This window comes from Dicentrarchus labrax, unplaced genomic scaffold (assembly GCF_905237075.1).
Source record: "Dicentrarchus labrax unplaced genomic scaffold, dlabrax2021, whole genome shotgun sequence".
In the NCBI taxonomy this organism is placed as follows: domain Eukaryota; kingdom Metazoa; phylum Chordata; class Actinopteri; family Moronidae; genus Dicentrarchus; species Dicentrarchus labrax.
The window spans coordinates 2,937,825-2,961,729 of record NW_026136704.1 but is presented as its reverse complement, the minus strand read 5'-3'; the positions used below and the strand labels follow the sequence as shown (position 1 = coordinate 2,961,729).

Here is a 23,905-nt window from a genome sequence, read left to right as displayed (position 1 = left end):
TTTTGATAGAGTAGCTGCTTTGTCTGACCCCAGTAGGAGATACATGAATCATTTCCAACTATCAAAACCATATTTGGAAGTTTATTTCAATTTCAGCTACATTCCAATTGTCCACTACGTTCATGCTGCGGCTGCATATACTTGGATTAGAACTTTAAAGATTTAGAAAAAAGCTGACATTTTGAGGGTAGAGCTGGAGGAAAGGTCATCAAAAATCATCCTCTGTGGGCCTTAAATATTCTCAGCAAAGTTCAATAATTTTTCAGAAGTTCTGTGGCAGAGATTTCTCGATATGCACCAAAATGTTGGACTGGATGAAGTGACTGACCTACTAACTGACCGACATCTCTGTCCTCTGTCACTGCCACAAGCAGAGCAAACATCTTCACTCAGTTCCATCTAAATGTACGATAAAAGAAGCAGAGTGTTTCCATTCAAACACTGTCCGTCTGCCCATTTGTCCTTGAGATGAATGATCCACTTCTGAATTCATGAAGTTATTTTGGTCATTGAGAGCAGCTCCAATTTTTCAGCATCTCTCTATGTCTAACGGTGAGCAAGACATAGATAGAGTTTCAGTGGCTCTCTGAGGACAACAGGAGTTCATAATGAATATATATCCCTGAGAGTCGACGAAAAGGAATCAAATTAGGCCAGTCTGTCTCTGCTGACACACTGAAGGCCTGACCTTTCTACTGATGACTGCTGAAGCTTGTAATCTGCAGCTCTCAGACAGAGACAGGGAATGTGTGTGTGTCTGTGTGTGTTGCTGTCGTGTATGTGTGTGTGTGTGTGTGGGGGGGGGGGGGGTTCCCCTGCTAATATATACCCCCTGATGACGTCTTGCCATTTTGCATGTGTGTGTGGTAAAAGATATCTGGTGAGGAGGAGGAAAATGCAGGATAGTGGAAATTAAATTTGATGGCTTGCATAAGTAGAAGGGAGATGAACAAAGTTTTTAAAAAAGAGTGGAGAGAGGGAGACATGTGTGACCTCAGTGTGTGTTTTTATCTGGCAGGTTAGAGACAGGGCAAAGGCATTTATATAGCCATCCAACAGCCAGAGTTGGGTTCCAGACATATGACAGCTCAGTTCTCATGTTCAGCTTGATTTCTTGTTCTGCTGACAGCAGAATCCCAACCTGACCGTTTTCCCATTTTCCTCTAAATTTGTTTTCATGACTGTTCCCCATGTGTACCACCCTCCCTATCACTGCCAACTCCCTCTGTTGGCCAACCTTAAATGTGTTTTAGCCAATTACTACAAATCGAATTATATTTCATTACTGCGGATAATTTTCCAAATATGTATTGAAAATGGCTCTCTTCTGGGACCTTGCCTTTCCACGTGCCTACATGGAAAACCTTGAGGCAGGGAGAGCACACCTCCCTGGAGCAAATACATGTTTTGTAATTTGGGTAAACTGACCCTTTAAGCTATACATTGAACCAAATTCTCTACAGTTGATATGTTGGGAGGCTATACTTTGTTTAATCCTGAACAGTAAAACCCTGTTTGTCTGTTTTCCCTAATCACAAACTGCCACACCATGTCCCCTTGTGAATACACACACACACCTACACACGACCTACACACACCTACGGTAATGTCCTGCAGGTGTACACAATGCCATCCTCTCTGGGAAAACGAGTGAGTGTGTGTGTGTGTGTGTGTGTGTGTGTGTGTGTGTGTGGGGGGGGGTGGGGGGGGTGCAAGACCTACACAATGCCATGTTCACTCCTGTGAGGGTGACTGATGCAGGCTCGTTTTACCTCTCTGTTCATGGGGACAAAGAAGTCTTTTGTGGGCCAAAGCCCCCCTTAACACCCCTCAACCTCTGAGTCTTTACCCCCCTTACAGCAACACAAGGGAGGCACTGACAGCAGATTATATGGGTGGGCTTGGCACCAAGAAAAACATCTTTTATGCAAAAAATGGCTACACTGCTCTGAACAGAAGGGGGGTACTTTTTATGAACAGGACTCAAATACCATGTGAGCACTGGCCTGAGACTCCACTGCCTCATTGTTTAAGACTGTATATTGTACAAGAGGTTGGTTTTAATGGAGAGTTTATAAATCTGTGAACATTTATTGTAACTTACTGTATATATTAATTTGGAATAAAAATCAAACTAATAAAACATGCCTACAGGCTGAACACCACAGTGTGAATCAGGGGTCAGACTTTGTTTTTTTGGCCCTTTTACATAGACCATAAATTTCATGGCAATTATGTGGCGTGTCATTTAAAAGCATCACTGGATGAGACAACACACGTACAAATACGTGTTGCCAATAGAAACGTATTTTAAGATACACCCATTTGTTAACATTCAGAGCTTACAGAAACCACAAGCACAAAGTGAAAAAAATACAAATCAACAACAACAACTACACTAATAGTAGTGACTGATACTAGCTGTCATTAAATCCTACACACTGGATATCTAAGCAGAGTAGATCCAGTGTTTAACTCTGTTAGCTTTCAACTCTTAGCTCTATTAGTTCCGTTAGCTGTAAAACACACACACACACACACACACACACACACACACACACACACACACACACACACAATATACAGAGGCAGGGTAGCATCTGGCTAAAGTGAGTAACAACATGAGAAGACAAGCTCCACAGTGGATGGGAATGCAGTTTGAAGTTTATTTATTTAAAAAAAAGACAATGTACATTAATTGCATGAACACGCGGAGAGGTCAACTATGTAAATGTGCCAGATTTAGCCATACAGCCTAATTTTCATCTGCAGTTCCTGGCAGGTTGATGGCATATATTATGAGGACATCAAGGTCAGACAGAGGGGCAACAACAACCATGGGCACTGGTGAAGTTCTTGACCTGGTTACATAGCAGCATATTGTAACAGCAATGGTGGTACACCTTATTTTCAGTCTCCGAGCAGTGAGTCTGAACTTGGAAAGATCGCTTTTAGTATGGCTGTTCCTGGAACAATTTACAACACACTGTAAAAATCCACAGTATAGTACCCATGGGGCACTTTAGGAACATGCTTTTAAAACATAATCATTTTAACTGAATGATGTCGATTTTCTCCTTATGTTTTAATTTGAATATTTACTTCATGATTGTATTTTATTTTCTGTTTATCATGTTTTTATATAAATGTATCAGTATCAGTATCATTCAGTATCTTGTATTATTTTATTTGAAATGAAAATGAGATCTTAATCTCAATGGATTTATCTGGTTAAATAAAAGTTAAATAAATAGATGGTTACAGATGTGCAAGGAACAGGTGCTGCACAGGTGCACATGTACCATAAAGGCAGTCACAGTAAGTAGTTTAACTATTTACATGATTAAACACTGGACCATCTGTCAAGTTCTCATCTCAAATTCTGAGATTTTAGCAATATCTGACTACAATGTTATCATAAATGATAAAACTCAAGTTGTTTTATATGTTATAGCTACTGTATTGCTGTAAGTTTTCCCTCTGTCAGGTTACAGACTGGATCACCAATGACAGTAGAACATAGTTTACCAGAGCCTTGACTATAGACGAGATTCCTCTAAGTAAACCAAGGATCACCTCTGACAGTGGGTCTGTATTGATCTTTCTCCTGCTCACTGAAACAAGTTAATCTACTTGCCCTGATAGGCATGGCTGATATCAGTGTGGCTCTTCTAAGATGGGGTGCTTGCATTTCCGGTATGTATTCCAACCTTCTCACATGCTGTCCTTTTGTGGTGCACAACCTTAATGGACTAAGCAAGGGTGGTACATGTAAATACTTTTGATGCTGCAGTTTCAACAATTTTGTTTTCACATTTTGACATGTCACGTTATATGTAGAGGGATGTTAAGGTATTATGGACCCGTAAGATAAAATATTACTGTTTAGAGAAATACTGAATCATTTACTTTGTTGACCTAAAACTAATAAAATTATCATATACTGTGTCTAAAGATGACTGGAATCAGCCGAAAAAATATACTCTACATGTAGGTTATAACTGTAGAATAATACCAACAAGGTTTCTCAGAAAAATTCTCAAAGAAATACTCACAGCACTTAAAAATGACATAAAAATTAACAACATCACTGTGGACAGTATTAAGTCATTATAAATTCCATAATAGTCCATGGTTTGGTAATTTTGTCTTGCTAGTGGTTTGTCCCTTTCACCCAATATCTGTGTGAAAAGGACAACTGGCCTACACTGAATTTGACTTTAAGTGTTATCCTGATATGATTATAGCCTATTTGCATGTGCAAACGTGAAGGTGAACGTAACACAGTTCAGAGTATCATTCAGTTATTAGTCACTACCGACAAATAAAAGGCTATTTCTGGGGAATGAGCCTGCAGGGAAACATCTATTTTCAAAATGTTTTACACTGACTATCATACAGAGGATTTATTCACTGGATGCCACAGACTGGAAAATACATCCAGGGCACTACAGTTTATGGACTAACCTCAACAGTCATTTAACATTTAAGGCAGGACAGTTAATAGTCTCTAAAATGCCAACAGGATAATATAATAACCAAGATTTCAAATGTAATATTCTTGGATTTTCCTGGTGGCTGACCATACAGCTATATGGGCCACCCTATCTCAGAGATAGACTCTCTGATGCAACACAGAAACCTCCTGGCAGCAAAACTATAACCTCTGTAACACATCCAACGACAGCAGAGCAGAGAAAAACATCTATGCACTAACAATTGGATAAATGAAACAAAATACATAGTAAGTTCAGCCTATTCCCTGTCTCGCCAAGTGTAAACAGCACCTCTGTGTTCTTGCGGACTTGAAACAGCATCAGTCAGGGCTCAAGTCACTGGCCACAGCCAAACAGAGTGACCACAACCTGACCTGAGACTGCTGTATACACACAAACCTGACAAGCCAGAAATGACAGACTGAGTCAGTTCTGTCAAAAACATGATCATGAAGCAACCCTTTGTGCTACACTGCAGCCTGTAGGCAGACAAAAGCAGTGTTGGGTAGTAATTGAATGCATGTAATCTGGATTACATAATCAGATTATAAAAATGTATTTGAAAAAGGTGTAATTAGATTATAGTTACATTCTCTTTGTTGATAACTTGATAACATTTTTGATCACATGTTTAAAACATGTCAATGTGCCCACTCTTTTTCCTTTTTCACAGCAGCCACTTTGACTGACTGAATGGAATGGAACATTAATCATTGGTAACACAGGTGTTTACCCTACTATTTCATGTCAAAATGGCTGCTGTGAAAAAGGTCTATTGGTTGAATTGAAGTCTGAAACAAGAATCATACCTATGAATATTATATTCCATTTCTGACAATAGATCATCCTAAATGTGACACACTGAACCTTTAACTAGACACACTAAGACTCAAAACACAATCCATGAGTAACTTGGGAAAAAATTGAAAAGGAGCAGCAGAATCTGTCAGTGCATGCCACAGCCTGGGGGGGGAACCTCACCAAGCTTCAAACTCAGACTCCTCCTTTTGGTTATAGTGCCTATGGCTCTCTCACATTACCACAACAGATAAATCCCAATATCTTATAGTATCATATAGTATATGACAAGTAGTCTTGCATTCTGAACTTTTATTGATCCTGTACAATTTGCTTTTGCACTACGGTGATAAATTATGGTCATGTCACTAAAGTATAGTTTAGATTTTGACAGAATTTCAGCTCAGCGGTTGACAGCCTAGAGCTCTCTCTCTTCACTCGTGCCCAATGTCTCTCGACATTCTCGCTGTGGCCGTTAAAGTGATTCAGCAGGAGGAGCCGAGAGAGCTACACACACACTGAGAGAGAGGGGGAGGGAGGGAGAGAGAGAGAGAGAGAGAGAGAGAGAGAGAGAGAGAGCGAGCGAGAGCGAGGACAGCGGACAGTACTGGGATAGCGAAGACAGTCGAGACTCGGACCGGGAGTGTATCGGGGGTTTTCCGGGGAGATGCTGTCCCCACCGAGGAGATGGATCAGAGAGCAGCCTCTGAGCTCTGTTACCTCGTAAGTCCACTCATGTTCCGCTCACTCTGTCGCTGTTCTCTAACTTAACATCCCTGTTACAGCCTCAGTAGCCCAGATGGAGGATATTGCAGATATAGGATATATCAAGTCATCACTTCTTAGAAAAAACCATCCTGACAGAGATACTGACAACCTGCTCTCATGTTCTCTACACTGAGCCAGCAGCTCTCCTCCTCGGAGTTCTCAGGGAACTGCTTTAGGTCCGAACTGAACTCATGTACCGTTCTCTGTATAATGGGTGCAACTGATAAAGGCTGCAAAAGAGCTTCTTGTATGTCTACTTTTTGCTGAAACACTAAAGATGAGTAGGACTGTTCCATAGAATCATTTGTCTATTTAAATCATAATTTTAAAGCAACGTTTTTTGAGAGTAAGGGGTTACCTAAAGGGAGAAACCTGTGTACACTTGGCCAACATCCATGTTAAATTGATGCTCTTAATAGAATAACATAGCAGTGTGTATTTTCACCTTAAGTCATTTTCATATACAGAGTTGAACCACTTTGAGTTGGAACTGCATGTGGAATCAGATCTTTTTTTCTCCTGGTCCTGGTATTAAAGCTGCAGTAGATAACTTAAAAAAATAACCTTTACTCATATAACTTTCACTATATCCAGTAGTACATGAGGCAGATAACAGCCGAAAAAGATAGAAAGACACTTTAGGCTGGGGGCTTGATAGATAGTTGATTGTTGAGTCTTATTTCCAGCATTGGTATTTGATGACCTGGGAATGAGACTCAATAATCAGCCTTTTTTCTCAGCTCTAATTGTTGTCCTTCAGGCCCGGTAAATCCTTCAAATGCCGTTAGGAGAACTAAGAGGATCTCAACATACCTCTTTTGATACAATGTACAGAGATAACATTTGTATAAAAAATACATAAAACATTTGTTTGTATAAAATAAGCATGATATAATACATTATATTAAAAATCCCAATTAAAAGTATATAATACTAATACCGGATAGAACTTCCAGGTCTGTGAAGTAAAGCCAATAAGGAACATTTCTTAAACCTATATTTTTTCTCATGGCCAGAAGGGGGCAACTCCATTGGCTACAAGAAAACAATATTGTAGTATTGAATCTTATGGAGAAATTAGCCTACCTCTCACTTGATTTATTAGCTCACTAAACAGTTTCCTAATTATTGAGTTTATGGTCTCAGTCTTTAGTTTCAGTCTTCTTCCAGACAGCATGATGTTCATTTAGTAAATTATGATCCCATTTAGAGTAAATCCTACTATAAATGAGGGGAATGCTTTAGGGTGGGGATTGTGATTGACAAGTCATTCTCAGTGAGTCTGTCCAGCTCAAACTCAGATCAAACTGTCAAACTAGGCAGTGCTGATCAAATATGAATCCAGATAAATGCTTTGTTTAGAATAGAATAGAATAAACTTTATTGTCCCCGAGGGGAAATTTGTCTTGGGCACAGTGTTACAATTTGTTGCTTCACAAAAACAAACATACCTCAACAACAGACACAATAACCATTACAAAATCAACATGAAACATCTTAAAACATGAAAGACACTATACATTTTAACACTGGCAATATGGCAGCTTAAAAAGAGACTGTAAGAAACCAGAATTACTAACTAAGATTTAAAGTGTACGGTGCTAGTGTGTTTATTATCAGTGCTGGGCAAGTTACTTTTAAAAAGTAATTAGTTACAGTTACTAGTTACTTCTTCCAAAAAGTAACTAAATTAGTTACTCAGTTACAAATTATAAAAGTAACTAGTTACTTCAGAAAGTAACTATTGCGTTACTTTCAAGTACATTTTTAAATGCTCAAATGTGACCCCACCTCCACCCCTCTTTAACAGAACTTAAAATACATGTGCATGTTCAATTATTTATGATAAATCTGAATATTATAATGAAATGGACACTTAATACAATACATTATTAACAGAAACAATGTACACAAATCTAAACTATTTTAATGTTGCTGTGGGACAAAGTGAGACTAGCCTCCAATCAAATGCATTGTATGTAGATATTATGTTTATATAGTGGATTGATTCAAATAACACAAAAGATGTTTTGGAACTTTTGATATTTATTGCCCCTCAACAGGCCACAACTGGGCAAAATTAAATTATGCTTGTTAAGCACTATACCAAAAACAAATAACAAATATATACACTCTTTGTAGTACAAATAAAACAAAAAAAAACTTCAGATAATTGGTAGATATACTGTACAATGTATAGCAAAACTAAGGAATCCAAATATAAACAGGTAATACATAAGAAATAAAAAAATACATCTCCATAAAAATAAATCTCTTTCTCTGGCCATTGACGATCTCACTTTAAGAGGCTGCAGCCAGCCAACAAATAAATCTAAATTAAATGATGCTCTTTAAGCAATGTACCAAAAATGTATTCAAACAATATATACACTCATTTTAGTGCAAATGTACTAAGATGCAACACAACTGGCCATACCTGTCTCTCGTTGACTGACTCGCTTGTGTTGTTGGTTGTGTGTCCGACTATGCGCTCTTTCGAACACCCGCCCAACTCTACCTCTGATTGGCTTACCATGAAATTTTACTCAACCTCAGCCAATTGTCAGCATTTATGCGCTTGTCTCGTGCACTGCCCACTAACCAAGGAAGAACAGTAAAAAAAGTCTTTGCCTCTCGGCTCAGAGATCAAGTTGGTCTGATGAAAAAAACAGCTTCAATTATAGTAACGCGCCGCATTTTTTGGCAGTAACGGTAACGGCGTTATTAAGATGGGAATAGTAATCAATTAGATTACTCATTACTGAAAAAAGTAAAGCCGTTAGTAGCGCCGTTATTTATAACACTGTTATTTATAACACTGTTATTCCCATCACTGTTTATTACACATTGCCCTATGATTTAGTATTAGAGTTGAGCAGCTTGATAGAAGTCGGAACGAAAAATAACTGTTTTTAAATGTATCAGGTTCTACTAATCCCAAACAGCTAGGAGAAATTAAAAATGCACACCAAACAAAAGCTCGGGTCTCAGGAGGTTAAAGATCCATTTAGGAGGCTCTACATTATTAGTAATGACAACTGGTTTGGTTTTAAACAAACATAAACATGGCACTGAACTGCATAACAGCTGCAATACCGTAGTTTCTTCTGCTTGGAAGGGGAAGGTGAAGCGAAAGAGTTGCTATCTGAAACTACACCACTAGATGCCACTAAATCCTACACACTGGACCTTTAAATCTGATAAAATTATCCTCACATCTGTTTGTCTGACTGTCCTCCAGTCCATTTCAGATCAGGATTTTGGATTAGGTCCCAAATGAATGGACCGAATGGACCTCTGAAGATCTCTAGCATAAACCCAGTCTGAGCTGCAGTGTATCACCTCACTCACTGCCTTGGTTTTTAAAGTATTTTGTTTCCCTGACAATACATTCCAATCCAAATCAATCAATTTAGAAGATTTCTTGGGTCAGTGCAGGCAGCTTTAAGGTGCACATATTCTTCTTCTACTCAAATGTTCTCATGTATTCTTAGCTTTCTTGGTGTAGGATTAAAATAGCACAGTAAAACAGTACAGTTTTAAATTAAATTCTTTAAAGGAAAGCCTTAAAAGCCTTTCAATCCAACATGAACTTGTTATGTGAACAGCCCCAGATCAAAAGGCCAAATCAGCGTCTGCTGGCCAATGTCAGTCAGAGCTGATATCCTATCACAGGTTTCAGCTAGTGTGAAATGTTAGCTTATCAGCATCAGATTACAGTCTGCTGATTGGACCTGATAAATGTAACAGTATTCCAGGTTGTGTGGATGTGGGATGTTGTTGTTACCTTCATGTCAAGTCTGAGGTCAGACAAGGCTGCAGGCCTGACCTAAAAAGTTTGTTTTGCAGCATGTCAAAGGCAGAACAGACATTTCAGGTCTCTTCCATGTCATACGACACTGACTGCTAATATGACACTCAGGACTGGACTGCCCACTGATGTTGTTTTCACATTTAAATTGGCTTGTTAATTGCAGCAAAGACATTATGTACACATATGGGCGGCTGTGGCTCAGAGGCAGAGCGAGTTGTTCCTTAATCGGAAGGTTGTGGATTCGATCCCCGGCTCCTGGTGCCACATGTCAAAGTATCCTTGAGCAAGTGCTGAACCCCAAATTGCTCTCGATGCCGTGCATCGGTGTGTGAATGTGTATGAATGTTAGTTTCTGTTTGATGGACTTTGCCATCACTGAGTGAATGTGTGTGAAAGGGTGAATGTCTCACGTAGGGTAAAAGCGCTTTGAGTGGTCAGAAGACTAGAAAGGCGCTATACAAGTACAGGTCCATCTAGCATATATATGTACATCAGTGCTGTCGTGTCAGTTCAGTCTTTAGCCACACTAATGGCATGGCCATTGGGATCATAGCTGCCATTTAGACGCTGGAGATATGTCCTCGTGTCTTTTTGAAAGCATAATGATAAACTGATCATCTTATTTGCTGGATTTTACAATATATAATATGTCAGGGACAGTACAGTGCTGCTTGCTAAACAAATAATACTTGTTTAACAATTATATTTATATATTTAAACGCATATGTATTGGCGTGGTACTCGGTATCGGTCAATACGCAAAGCTCAGGTATCTGTATCGACAAGAAAAAGATGGTATTGGAACATCTCTAGTACTTTTCTATGATTGATTATCATGTGGCAGCCCCTAGTGGAGGAGATTGATAGGAGTGTTTTTTGAGTTTAATTGCATGGAATTTTTTTAATAATTATTAAAATGATTACAAAATCAATTAATTGCATCTGTTTTAAAATGAATATGGATAAAGAAAAAGAAATAATCTAATCCCTGCTCCAGTTTAGTTCATGTTCTCATATATTGATATTTAAACCTCATCCCTTGAATGAGTCATGGTTGGTTGAACTCTTGTGGACTCTTTAATGTTAAAAAAGCACAACAAGGCAGTTAAACTTAACATCTAAAGGCCATGTTGATTTTTATGGATATTGTTGCTGTGCTGGTGCTTTGTATAGTAGATGTTGTATTGACATTGTTTGATTGACATAGAGCAGCCATTTTTTCCCAGACACACCATAATCATCAACTCTGAGCTCATACCGATCCCCCCCAACTGGACATTCACTAACAATGACCATTAAAAGTTTATTGCACATACTGAACGAATGTGAACAGATGTGGTATACTGAGGGATGAGGGGAGGGGGATAAGGGATGAAGGAATGAGGGATGAAGGGTAGGGGTCGAGGGATTAGGGATTAGGCGTCCTGAAGGTAATGCGGAAGTTAGAGTGAAATTATTATGCGCGGGAGGATTGGTGGGAAAGCCCACGATTGGGCTACATTGGACCTGTGGGGAAAAAAGCAGGTGTGTTAAATGAAGGAAGAGAAACACAGGCTACTTATGAAGAAACGGGAGGAGAATTAAGGTTTTTGGCTGGGAGCATGCCCCTAATACATGGACTGTATTCGTGGGCATGCTCTGTGTTCCTGAGAAGGTAGGTGTTGGAATGGGAGGAGCAGAGGCAGACTAAGAAGACAGGACGAGGAAGTTAGAAATGAGAGAAGGGAAAAAGGATGCTGGGATGGAGGGATGCAGGTGCTCAGGTTTATTGTGAAGCCGAAATGGGTTCAATACGACCTGGCCCTCTGAGAGGGCTGATTGAGGAAGGCTGGGCCGTGGGATGCGCCCCGACATCATCGGCATTGCAGCGGATGCAAAGCCGGGAACCCAGAAGTGGCGGTGAAACTCTGTGAGGAAGAGTAGTGCTTTCCTGGAAGTGCGTACAAAGTTGGAGAAGTTTCGCTTTGTTATCCGTGCGTTGGAAGGGTGTGTTCGCTGAGAGAGGGCGAGCCTCGGGCGAGTGACAGTCAAAGGATCTCTAAAGTCTCTCCGGAGAGACGGCCAGAGAGACGGCGAGGTGAAGTCAGAAGTCTCTTTGTCATCCATCAGAATATGAATGTGTGTGAATGGGTGAAAGTGCTTTGAGTGGTTGGAAGACCAGAAACGTGCTATAAAGGTAAAGTCCATTTGAAGCTGAGAAAAGTGGATAAAAAACCCCACCAAAATAGTGGTTAAGGGTTAGGGTTGTGCTGAATTAGGGTACTGGCAAAAATGTGCCAGTATGATTTGCACATTGCCACTTAACTCCAGCTGTTTGATTTAGTGGCTAGAGTGAGAAAGGATCATTATAAAATTAACATTAGACACAGAAGATTTGCAGATTTTGCATCAATACTTCCCAACAGACTATAGAGTGAGACAGCTATATAATCATGGATTATTAGTGAAGTATTCCTTATTCCCTACTCCTTTGGTTCCCAACCTTTTTTCTTAAGGGACCCCATTACTATGATTGAGTAAACAGACATTGACTGAAAATATGCCATAAATTAGTGGCAGTTCATATTATATTCAATGGATAACAATAACAGTTGAGAACAACTGATACCCTAAAACAGTGAAACAAGTGACTTGGATGAATTTTAAGCATATTATTTCCTGTGAATATTACTTTACAGATGATTTTCCAGATATTTTTAGGAACAAAATACAATTCTTTGTCTGTGTTAAGCTAAGCTCTTTGATTGTTTTAACTGCGTACTTTTCGAATGCAAGATGGGGCTACTTATCAGAGAGTGAAGGCTCTATCTTAAATCATATCACAATCACAGTATCTGTCTACTTATACTTAAAAGTTGACATTTGAAGCTTATTGTTGACCTTTGTAGTTGACAAAACACTCTAATTTAGTCAGTTCTTTAGATTTTTTAGATAATTAGAGATGTAGAGAATGAACATTCAATTTTAGCTGATCTTGTCAATCATTCATAAAATTTAATACCTGTTCTGATAAATACTTCTGTTGTTCTGATAAAGATTATTATTGTCATTTTAAGACATTTTATGCCAATGATATAATGAATAGCATGTTAATGCTAGTATAACTTTTAATTCTAAAGGTCCAGCGTGTAACATTTAGGAGGATCTATTGTCAAAAACTGAATAAAATATTAGGTATCAGGTAATAATAGGAATGTTTTTTCATTATTGTAGTACATAGTGTATATAATCACCAGTCACGCTTCATTTAGTTGACCACATTGTACCACCATGTTTCTACAGTAGCCCAGAATGGACAAATCAAACACTGGCTCTAAAAAATTACCTTACAGGGAAAACCCTGCTGTTAACACAATGGGCAATATCAAGGTCAGCAAAAATGATTGATGTCATGTCCATATATCTTTAGATAAGTTCATATTACGACAGGGAATAATTACATATTATATATATTGCATAACAAGTCTATAATTTTCGTGACAAACCTAATATTTCATTAAAAGCCTCCCAGCAGCTCAAAGAACATCCCATTTACCATTTACCAAATATCTGCAGGACCGGTGGAGCAAAGTTGAAGCAATTGTAAATAATCAGTGAGTGAAAACAGTAGTACTGTTAAAAAGAGAAAGTGCTGTCAACAGAGTGGTGAGTATGACATGAGTCTGTTGATAAAATTCAAGCTGCATACTGTAATTACTTTCCCTTTAACAGTGACTATCCGTTTTTTGCTTGTTATTATTTGGGATCTGCTTATTTTATTTGAGAATTGGTATGGTCTACTGATGTAAATGTCTATGTGTCCCTTTAACTGTTCCAACTCCAGTCGACTGAGCTGCTTACACATTCTCTCCAGGCTTCATATCAACAGCCCTGTGTTTAGTTTAGATCATGAATGCAATTTCTTAGCTCAGGGTGACCTGGCTGTGTCAGTCCGCAGTAAGTTAAGAGGACACATTGATCTGCACTCACACTGGCTTTGCTTTTGACAGAGCTCCAGGCCACTGCTGGCAGAGTGATGCCTAGAATTCCTCAAAAGCCAGAGTTGCCTACCTAAAGCTACCTCTTAACTTGCACAGAGAGGTTAAAAGTTCACGTGTGTTTGTGAGGGCTGCAGAGGGAGGCCTGGAGGAGGAGCAGGCTGGGCTCCAGATGTTGCTGTTGCCCGGGGAAACCTGTGGCCTTACCCCCCTCATTAAGTGCTGATGTTTGCAAACACTTTGTCGTCCTACCTTAACAGACTGAGAATGGGGTCTTACTTTACATCTCTGCAGACAGTTTTCAAAAATATACCCAGTTACAGGAAGCTCGTGGTTTCTGCTCATTTCCATACAGTATGGAAATCACCTTATATAAGGAAACTGAAACGTTTCATGTATGTTTAATGTATGTTTTGTATTTTGTACCCTACTGGATACTTGAATTTCCCTTGGGACAAATAAAGTATCTATCTAATCTAATCTATCTGAAACACAAACTGTGTGTGCTTTGAACTAGGCATGTGCAAATCCAAAGTGGCAACACAAACCATGTTGTTTGTTACTGACCATATTCAATTTATAAAACCATATTGCTTCATTATACCTTTGGAGGAATAGTTTGAAAGTGTTCAGAATAGGTTCCACACTGTTCTTTGGACATTACAAGATATAATGATAAAATATATAAAGTTTGAGGAAGTGTTTGTCTTTAGTGAAAGTTGTTGGTTGTTTTATTTGAAAAATGAATGTATTGAATGTTACCAGAAAAACAGATCTAAGCTGTTACAGGAAATTACTGAACAAAAATAAAACAACAGAGGAAAAGAGAGGCTGTCGACGAGATCTTTGTCAGTCAGTATGAACATAAACATAAAGCAGGCTATTCATACAGGCAAAAAGAAAAAGAGATAAAACTATATCAAATAACACCCTCTCAATCTGCCAAATACAGAGAAAACAAATAATATCACAGGACTGTAGCCTATAAAGGACATGATTTACACATTTATTTGGAAATCTTTAGAAAGGAATCAGTATTTGCTGTAGGTCTTGGCATCAGGACAGAGACAGAGGTAAAGACAGAAGGACAGAGACAGAGACAAAGGTGCACACCAGCAACAGTAGCAACAACTACACTAATAATGAAAAAATATATAAAAGTGTTTTTTTTTTTATCTTTAGTAGGAAACCAATGGGATTGGAGCAGAGAGCCACAGAGAGAGTAGATAAGTCATAAATAATTGAGAGAAATGCTGTTCACATAGAATTTGTTGACAACAGTGTCGGGCTCATATTCACCACCTATCCAGTCACAAGCTTCATTAGTTCTTTGTCTCTTGAACCCTGCTATTCACAATTTAAAAAATCCAGTTTTGTTTGTAAGAATCTAAGTAATGGGAATATTCCCAGTCGCTGATCAGTAGGGTGGTGACAACAAAAGTAAGGCTGAAACCAATTACTTTTGGAGGGTAACTGTAATATTATTACTGACATTTATTATTATAATTATTAGTAATTAGTTATACTATTATTTATTGGGGAAAGTAATATCATTACTGAAATATTATGACAAGTAATGTGTTACTGCCCAACACTGGTTTATAATGAGAAAAATATTGAACACACACTAGTTTGTTGTTCTTTAGAGTGAAAGCTGTAATTTGACAATGGTGATGTGATAAATGACCAATGAGGAATTAAGCAGTTCCACAGGATTGATCTACATGTTATAAAGTAGATTGAGGCAGATTATAAGGCCATGAATGATTTGTTGATTATGCCTTAAATATTTATCCCTACTGAACTGATTAAGGTTCCCGTTTCAGCTGGAGGAGTGTTCAAGCATGTCCATAAAATACTTCTGTCTGAGTGACTAGCTACTCCTGTAATCCAACGGCAGTAAGCATTGTTTTCATCAGTGTTTGTGGGACTTTGGATTTGGCTAACCAAAACAATTCTTTTCCATCTGGAGCTGTGGTTGGAGCTGCGGCTGGCTGCTAAGCTCTGTTTATAGAAAGCTCTGACTGTGCTAAAAACATCAAACCAACAGAACATGACAAAGCCAATGGACACTTCTCTGCTGTGTGGAATCACACATGGACCTGAACTGGCCCCAACTATTCTTTTCTAGGTTAAAATTATTGGACCTTAACTTTTTTGTCTTTCTTAATATAGACAATAAAGCATCTATTTATCTATTCAAAACTGAAATACTATATACATTATCATAATGCATACTGTATCACATAAGCCAGGGTGAACGTTATACACTTACTCTTAAACCTGCATGAATTGTATTTGTGTCACAGCAGAATCCCCATCTCTATTTAACGTATTATTATTGTACCACTTGAAGCTAAAAAAAAATGTAATTTAGCTAGTGAGGCTAATCAAGGAATCAAAGAAATATATTTATTGTTATACAACACAAGGTTGTTTTAACAAAATGAAAGTTTGCAGTTGCTTCATACTACACACATAGAAAAAGATAATTAAAATAAACCAAAACAGCCACAAAAAAGTGATGATTATATGGCACAGTTGGTATAGGTGGCTCACTGAACCCCCTACTGGCCATAGCCAAAAATGATGTAGGGATTTACGTAATTATTTAGTTGTTTATATATTTTAAAAAACACTGTTGAGGATAATATAAACTACTCAAATGACGAAAGGATAACACATTATGAAGAGAGGAAAAAAAAATATTTTAATTAGAGTCATCAGAAGGCAAGAAAACGTGGCCAGCCAGAATCTAAGTTTCATTTTCAGTTTCCAGCTGAGCTTTTACATCACATTACACTATTTATGGACAAAGCCAGCTCATTAAGTTAATTCAGAACATCTGTATGGACACTCAGCGTCTCAGGACATCTCTATAGTCAGGCTTGCACACCTATGGTGTCTACACAAAGAGCGTTCGTTGTTGCATGTTTTGTCTTCTTGCCTTTAGACTATGATGATAAATCTTTTTTTTTTGGGTGGGGGGGGAATTTAAGAATGAGCACATACTTTCTCTAATCCTCCAAAAAGGCGTTGAGACTAAAGGTTAACTGGGTCCAACATGATAAGCATGTCGACAGCATTCCAGAGTGCCAAACGAAAGCTATAAATCTGTATCTCCTACACTTTGGTTGGATTTAGTTCAATTTGCTTCATCAGTAGAAAATCTGTTGTGTAACATTCTTGACACATTTGATATAACCTCCTACCAATAAATCCTTAACAACAGAATTGTAGCTTGCAGTTAATAATTATTAAATAGACAACTGATTGTGTCTTATTCTAATCTTTCATTAAATATAATTTAGAATAAAGCTTAAATGGAACAGAAATAAAAAACACTAAACAATTTAATACAAACAAATCAAATGTGTTTATTTGAGGCAGGGAGTATTTGTTGGCGAGACACTGTGAGTAGAGACTGTGGTTTTCCATGAGTCTGTTAAAATGGAAAATTCACTCCAACATAGTTTGATATATTGTTTCACCCAGAAGCAGTGTGAGTCCCTGGAAGACCTGTGTTGGCAAAGGTTACTGGATGTTCTCTCGTGCTGTCATTCCCTCCACTCTGAACCAAGTCCCCCACAGGGTTGCCATTCATCTCCAGATGCTGTCACAGAAATTCCAAAAGTTATAGGTCCAGTTCAGACAAGAATGTTGAGTCTTGTTCATTGCACAATGCTTAAAATTAACACCTCAAATGGGTATGTTTCTCTATTATAAATGAACAATGCTACAGATGGAAAAGATAAAATATTAATTAAAAAGTTGTAATAAATCAAATTGTATCATATTTATTATATTGGAGTAAGTGGTTCATTTTCTTATGTACAGTATTGAATAGTTTATTACTGTTATACCATGAAACTGACATTTTCTGAGACGGTTATTATATCATTAAAATCTCTTATTGCACACCAAGACTAACTACACCACATCATATTTAATTTAAGGACCTATATCAGACCTCTCTCTGGCTTCACTGGTACCAGGATGGCTTTCAACAGTGTGTGTGTGTGTGTGTGTGTGTGTGTGTATCTGTTGTGCCCCCTGCAGGTGTGTGAGGAGAGGGCTGTGCAGCAGGCGTCACTCTCTATGGATTTTACTCATCCTGCTTGTGGTCTGCATTGCCATTCAGACCTTCGTTGCTCGCCAGGCCAGGTAAAGTCAAGAAGAGAAAAATTGCCTTTCTATCAAGCTGTCACACATTTGATAAAGGAGAGATGAGATGCACAACTATAATGGCAACAATAACTACTATAATAGTATATAAATATGACTAATAATAATACTGATAATAATGCTGAAAACAATAATAAAATTAGCAGTGGGCGTCAAGCAGGACCTCAACAGCAGACAAAACCACGATCCATGAGAATCTGTGAGACAAGAAAGCACATACAGTAAAATACTTGGGATGATGTGATATGAAACTTGATATGATTCGGCACTTATGGTGTACTTATGCTGTCAGTGCTCTGCTCACTGTTATGCTGCCTGTCTGCCACACCACTCACCTGAAAGCACTGCTAGGTATTACTGCTACTCTGCATCCACATACAAGTCTTCCTTCTCCTATGCTGAGCTCACACTACAAATTGTTAGGTTAGGTTATATTGATGCCAAATTGACAAGAAAACTGTCAACACCCTTAATCTTGTGTTTCTATAGTAAAATGTTCAGAATTGTTAAAATGTGATATTTTCTAAAGGGAGCTTGGCAAAGGGAGCTTAGTTGGATTAAAACTGCTGATATGTATAATTTTATGTTTTGTCACCACTACAGAAGCACTCGTTAACTGCTAAAGCTAATTATAATTGGAAATGGTTGCACTTTGTGGGCGTGTTTTTAAACTACTTTCCTAATTAAACATGATGTGCTTGTTATTAAGGGTGTTATCAATGACAGACCAGACAAACTACAAGATTACTCCATGTGAAAGATCTTGTAATGTGTGACCCCTGCTGCTGATCAGTCACATAGTGTGCAAACCACAATGACTCCTGGTTACAACATAGGAAGTTGTGTACAGTACAGCCATCTGGCAATTAGCGTAATAATCTATAGCGGAGTTTGGTCGACTGAAATTATATTAAAATGATCAAAATCAAGATGAATATCATGCCATGAAATTTCTATTGTATTATCAGAGTTTTCAAACCATGGGGTCAGTACTAGGGTGAATGCTGGCAATAGTATGACATTTAAATGCAGTTATTATGGTAATGTAACAATCAACCTTTAAACTGCAGGTTTCTTAAATTATCATCATTTATACTGTAACCAAAAAAGTAGCTCTAATGCTCTAAATTATATTACATCACACTGATTGTGTTTATGACTTCCTCCAGGAATGACAAACTGACAGGACTCCCACATCTGAGATTCACTGTCAGCAAACAGCACCTGTTTCCTACTCTGCAAAATGTCTGGGAGGGCCTTCACTCTGAGTCTTCACTGGCAGTAAAGCCGGACGTAAAGTCACTACAGACGGAAAGAATGGCAGATCTTCATCATCAGAACGAGGGATATGGAAAGCCATCAGATTATATTGTCTCGAGACATGTGGAAAAAATCGTCAACCGCATTACAGACTCTCAGATGGAGGCAACAAAAGTTTCACCTGGAAATCCGCTCCTACCAAAATATGAAACAAAACAGAGCCATGGACTGCAAGGTTTTTTGGTGCTCCCCAGTCCCAGGAAAAGTTTAATTGCAGGCACAGACACTCCCACTTCATCCATTTTTTTAAAGACTCGCACCAACACTTTCCATACTAAAGCAACCTGCCACCCGAAGTCTCACATTGTTTTCCTCAAGACACACAAAACTGCAAGCAGCACTATTTTAAACATCTTGTATCGCTATGGTGAAAGCAGGAACTTGACCTTTGCCCTCCCTCTGAACAAACACAGTCAGTTGTTTTACCCATTCTTCTTTGCTTCACATTTTGTGGAAGGTGTCAGCAGCAGAAGTGTGAGGGAGTTCCACATTATGTGCAACCACATGAGGTTTAGAAAATCAGAGGTGAGCTTCTTCAAAATGTGTTGCCTTTTTGAAACGTATTTTGTCAGTCAATACAGTTAATATAGTTTATATGAAGATGGGACTTTTGTGTGTCCACCTACAAAATGCTCAGTATTTTATGGACAAAAGCATGGCATTAATGGAGCCCTTAATGTGGTATCAAGTTGACTTAAATATCTTGCCACTGGACCCATTTAGTTGCCCTATTGGGGCTTCAATGGCAATAAATCACCTAGCCATGTGGGGCCCAAATAGACACTTTGGCTTGCTGATCACCTGCAACATAGTGCTATTGTTTGATGTTGACTTATATTTCATAATGGTATTTAAACTAAAATACCTTATTAGCCGGATCAAAGACGAGTCCCGGAAACATGTCTATGTGGGACCCCCTTTGATTAATGATTGGTGGTATTTGGGCCTCCTATAGGCAACCTTATTGAATTCCAAAAAGCTCTGTGTGGGCCTGTACATTTGGGTTGTCTATCATTAAGTAAACTGACAACCCCTGACTAAATAACATATTTTATGGATTTCATATTGTATTCAATGCATGACAATGACAGTACAGAACAACTGTATGATGAACCCAAATAGTGAAAACAATAACTCCAGGAAGTTTGTGTAAAATGAGCGATTCAAATGAATTTTAAGAAGATTATTTGCTGTGAATTTTGATCAGAGATGAGTTTTCATGATATTTTTAGGAACTTTTAATACAGTTCTGTCTGTATAATGTAGTTTTCATACATACTTTTTAGGCTTCTTTTTTTTTTTTTAAAGTTCTGTTTTTCTTCTCCTTGTGCTATTAGCTCTTCAGTTGTTTGAACTTTTCTAATGCAGGGTGAGGCTCTGTGAACATAGCTTATGTTCAGGTTTTCAGTGTGCCCTTATCCTGTGAGATTTCCTGTTAGTTTATATTGCAAAAAATCATCTAAACTTTAAAAAAATACAGACTTAATTTAGTTGTCATCACAGAAAGGAATGAGGGCCTACTGTATATTGTTTAAGTATTAAGTCTTCTCACACTCATAAAAATCAAGGAAGCCCCATGAAGTTTTGGCATCCCTTAGTGGAGGCCAGAACTACCAGATTGGGAGCCAGTGCTGTAGGGTGTGCTCATTACCCACTTATGTTGTGGTCCCCACATATAGTATGGTATCAATATGAAATCGAAATGACAGGGTTGGACAAACTTCATGGGCCACACTTAGTTGCCCAAACGGATCTTAAATACTAGAACCCTTACTACCCACACAGGGTCCCAATGGACCTGTTTGCACTAGACTTTGTCAAAAGATGATTTACCGGTTTCTTTATATTTAATTTCTGTTACTTCTTAAGGTTAAACAAACAACAACAACAATGTACTTCATTCATGAAAATATATTTCAATTTTTGTGTATAAGTTGAATTTTCTCAAAATGCCATCTCTAAAATAAATTTCTTCCTATGTTGTCCCAGGTGGCAAAAGTGATGCCTCAGGATACCTTCTACTTTTCCATCCTGAGGCATCCTGTGGCCATGATGGAGTCCATCTTTATTTACTACAAGAGCATCCCTGCCTTCCATAAGATTCACAGCCTGGATGAGTTCCTAGACACAAGCAGAAGAAGCTACAACTCATCAGTGGCCAACAACCACTACGCCCACAATATAATGGCTTTTGACTTTGGCTTTGACAACAATGTTGCAGCTGATGCCGAAAACCTGGAGGAGAAAGCCAGCATGACTATTGCAGCTATCGAACGGGACTTCCACCTCATTCTTATTTCTGAATACTTTGATGAGTCCATGATTATGCTCAAGAATGCCCTCTGCTGGTCCCTGGAAGACGTGGTTTCCTTTAAGCTCAACAGTCGCAATGAACGAACTCGTCGTATGCTTTTACCAAACACTGCAGAGAAAATCAAGAGGTGGAATGCTATAGACTGGAGGATCTACCTGCACTTCAACACCACCTTCTGGCACAAAGTGGATAGTCTGGTTGGGCAAGAACAGATGAAGTGGGAAATATCTCAGTTGAGAGAGCTACAGGCCAAACTAGCAAATACATGCCTGAAAGATGGCAGGGCAGTAGATCCATCCCAGATTAAAGATGCTGGGCTGAAGCCGTTCCAGTATGGAGCAGCTGTCATTCAGGGCTATAACCTAAACACACACATAGACAGACAAACCAAAACCAAATGTCAGCGATTTATAACTCCAGAACTGCAGTACACAGACCATCTGTACACCAAGCAGTTCCCCGAGCTAGCTGATAAGCACAGACAAGCGGGTAGAATAGCTGCTCCACAGCATCAACGCTCAGGCAGAGCCGCTATGATGGGAATGGCCTGGGCAAGGGAAGCCCATCACAGACAGATCATAAGACACAGATTCTCAAATTTCAAGAACCAAAAGGCCTCCACAAGTGCTCTATTAACACATACAGAAACTAATAACAAAACAAGTATGCCATGAGTGGTATCTGTAACTAAGTCACAGGAAGATGTTTATACTTTGAGATATGAAAGCAGCTTTTCAGTCTAATGCTCCCTTTCTATAATTATAAAAACTAAAGCTAGTGACCCCAGTGTCCATTATAGACCATACTATGGAAGTGTTAATGTTTTAAAGAGTTCGGTCTAGACCTGCTCTATTTGAAAAGTGTCCTGAGATAACTTCTGTTATGAATTGGCGCTATACAAATAAAATTGAATTGAATTGAATTGAATTAAGATGGAACTACATACTGCTATTTTTATAGACTAGCCAGTTGTGGAGCAACATTTTTTTTTTTTTGTTGTGTCCAAAATTTAAAGGATTCATACTTTTTTTGTGACAGCCAAAGATATCTCCTCTGTGTAAAGTCGAAAATTTGGCCTGACAGTGGAACCAAACAGAAACTCATATTACCACCAAATGAGGACGGTTAGTTTGTGAATATCTTCAGCAAATTTCAGCATTTTCTAGTCCTATTGTCACAATAACATTGTATATTCGTGTTCTTCAAAAAGAAATGTGACCGTTACAAAAAATCATTATTCTCATCTACCACCTCTATGGTTAAGGCTTGTTTAAGTTTAGGCAACTACATCTAGACATTCACACTAGAGAACAAAAGTGATGATGGTTAAAAAAAACAAAACATAGTTGAGTGGTAGTAGGAAATGTTGGAAGGAGCATGGTGGGATGTAGTCAAAGTGAGACACTTTCTACTCCCAACTATTCAATACAACCTCCTCTGGCACTATTACAGTCTCACAATACTTCCACCGTTGCTTCTCAACAGTCATTATTCGCTCAACCACTACGGTTGCTAGACAAGAAGACATAAACATTGTTTTAAGTGTTTGACCAAATGACCATGTATGTACCTTGTCATGGACCGTAGGCATTTGTCAAGGGCAGGCCTCTTCAACCTTTTTGAAAGTGAGGGCTACCTAGAGGGAGCTTTAGTGATTTACACATACAGGGTTGAACCAGTTTCAGTTGGAATTGTGGGTGTTATTTTTTCTCTGGTGGTGGTATTAAAACTGAAAAATCTTATGAGAAATATACTGCTATAAACTCAGTCAAAATCTAAAAATGGAACTGGGCAAGGGCTCAAGCCACCACTGGGATACAGATAAGGAACCCCAAAATGCAGAAGGGCAGAATAGAGAACCACTCAGAACATGTAATGAAGTCTAGTCCCAATATTCTGTTTTAATTAATAAAAATATATCAGTGATGTGTTTGAATGTTTTGACAAAATGGGACCCATTTGTACACTTCCTTGCAAGTGTTTTGAAAAAAATACAGAATAAAGAAGATGCTCTGTAGGCACCTCATAGGCTACTCATGGGTTACCAGGTGCCCCACAAGTACATTCAATCCAACAGAAATAAATCCTACATTTATGAATCTTAACATGTTTCTGTTGAGAGAGATGCTGATTCGACTCTCATGGTTATCGTGAGGGTAAGATATTAAAATTGCTATAGTAAACTGTACTGACGTTCTATAAGCTTTCTATAAGTACAATCCCATGTCTGTCC

The 23,905-nt window shown here is 38.4% G+C and overlaps 1 protein-coding gene across 1 annotated transcript; it reads left to right on the top strand.

Annotated features, from left to right (window-relative positions):
• Nucleotides 1-5,824: 5,824 nt before the first annotated feature.
• Nucleotides 5,825-23,598, top strand: LOC127362337 (galactose-3-O-sulfotransferase 2-like). The gene is made up of 4 exons (XM_051397944.1): nucleotides 5,825-6,017; nucleotides 17,913-18,017; nucleotides 19,208-19,883; nucleotides 21,348-23,598. Exons 1-4 carry the CDS (start codon nucleotides 5,962-5,964, stop codon nucleotides 22,344-22,346), a joined length of 1,836 nt encoding a protein of 611 aa, XP_051253904.1. The 5' UTR covers nucleotides 5,825-5,961; the 3' UTR covers nucleotides 22,347-23,598.
• Nucleotides 23,599-23,905: the final 307 nt, after the last annotated feature.

Coding starts and splice junctions, on each gene's coding strand:
- LOC127362337 (XM_051397944.1), top strand. CDS start 5,962: ATGCTGTCCCCACCGAGGAGATGGATCAGAGAGCAGCCTCTGAGCTCT. Junction 6,018..17,912: donor CCTCTGAGCTCTGTTACCTC/GTAAGTCCACTC, acceptor TGCCCCCTGCAG/GTGTGTGAGGAGAGGGCTGT. Junction 19,884..21,347: donor TGAGGTTTAGAAAATCAGAG/GTGAGCTTCTTC, acceptor ATGTTGTCCCAG/GTGGCAAAAGTGATGCCTCA.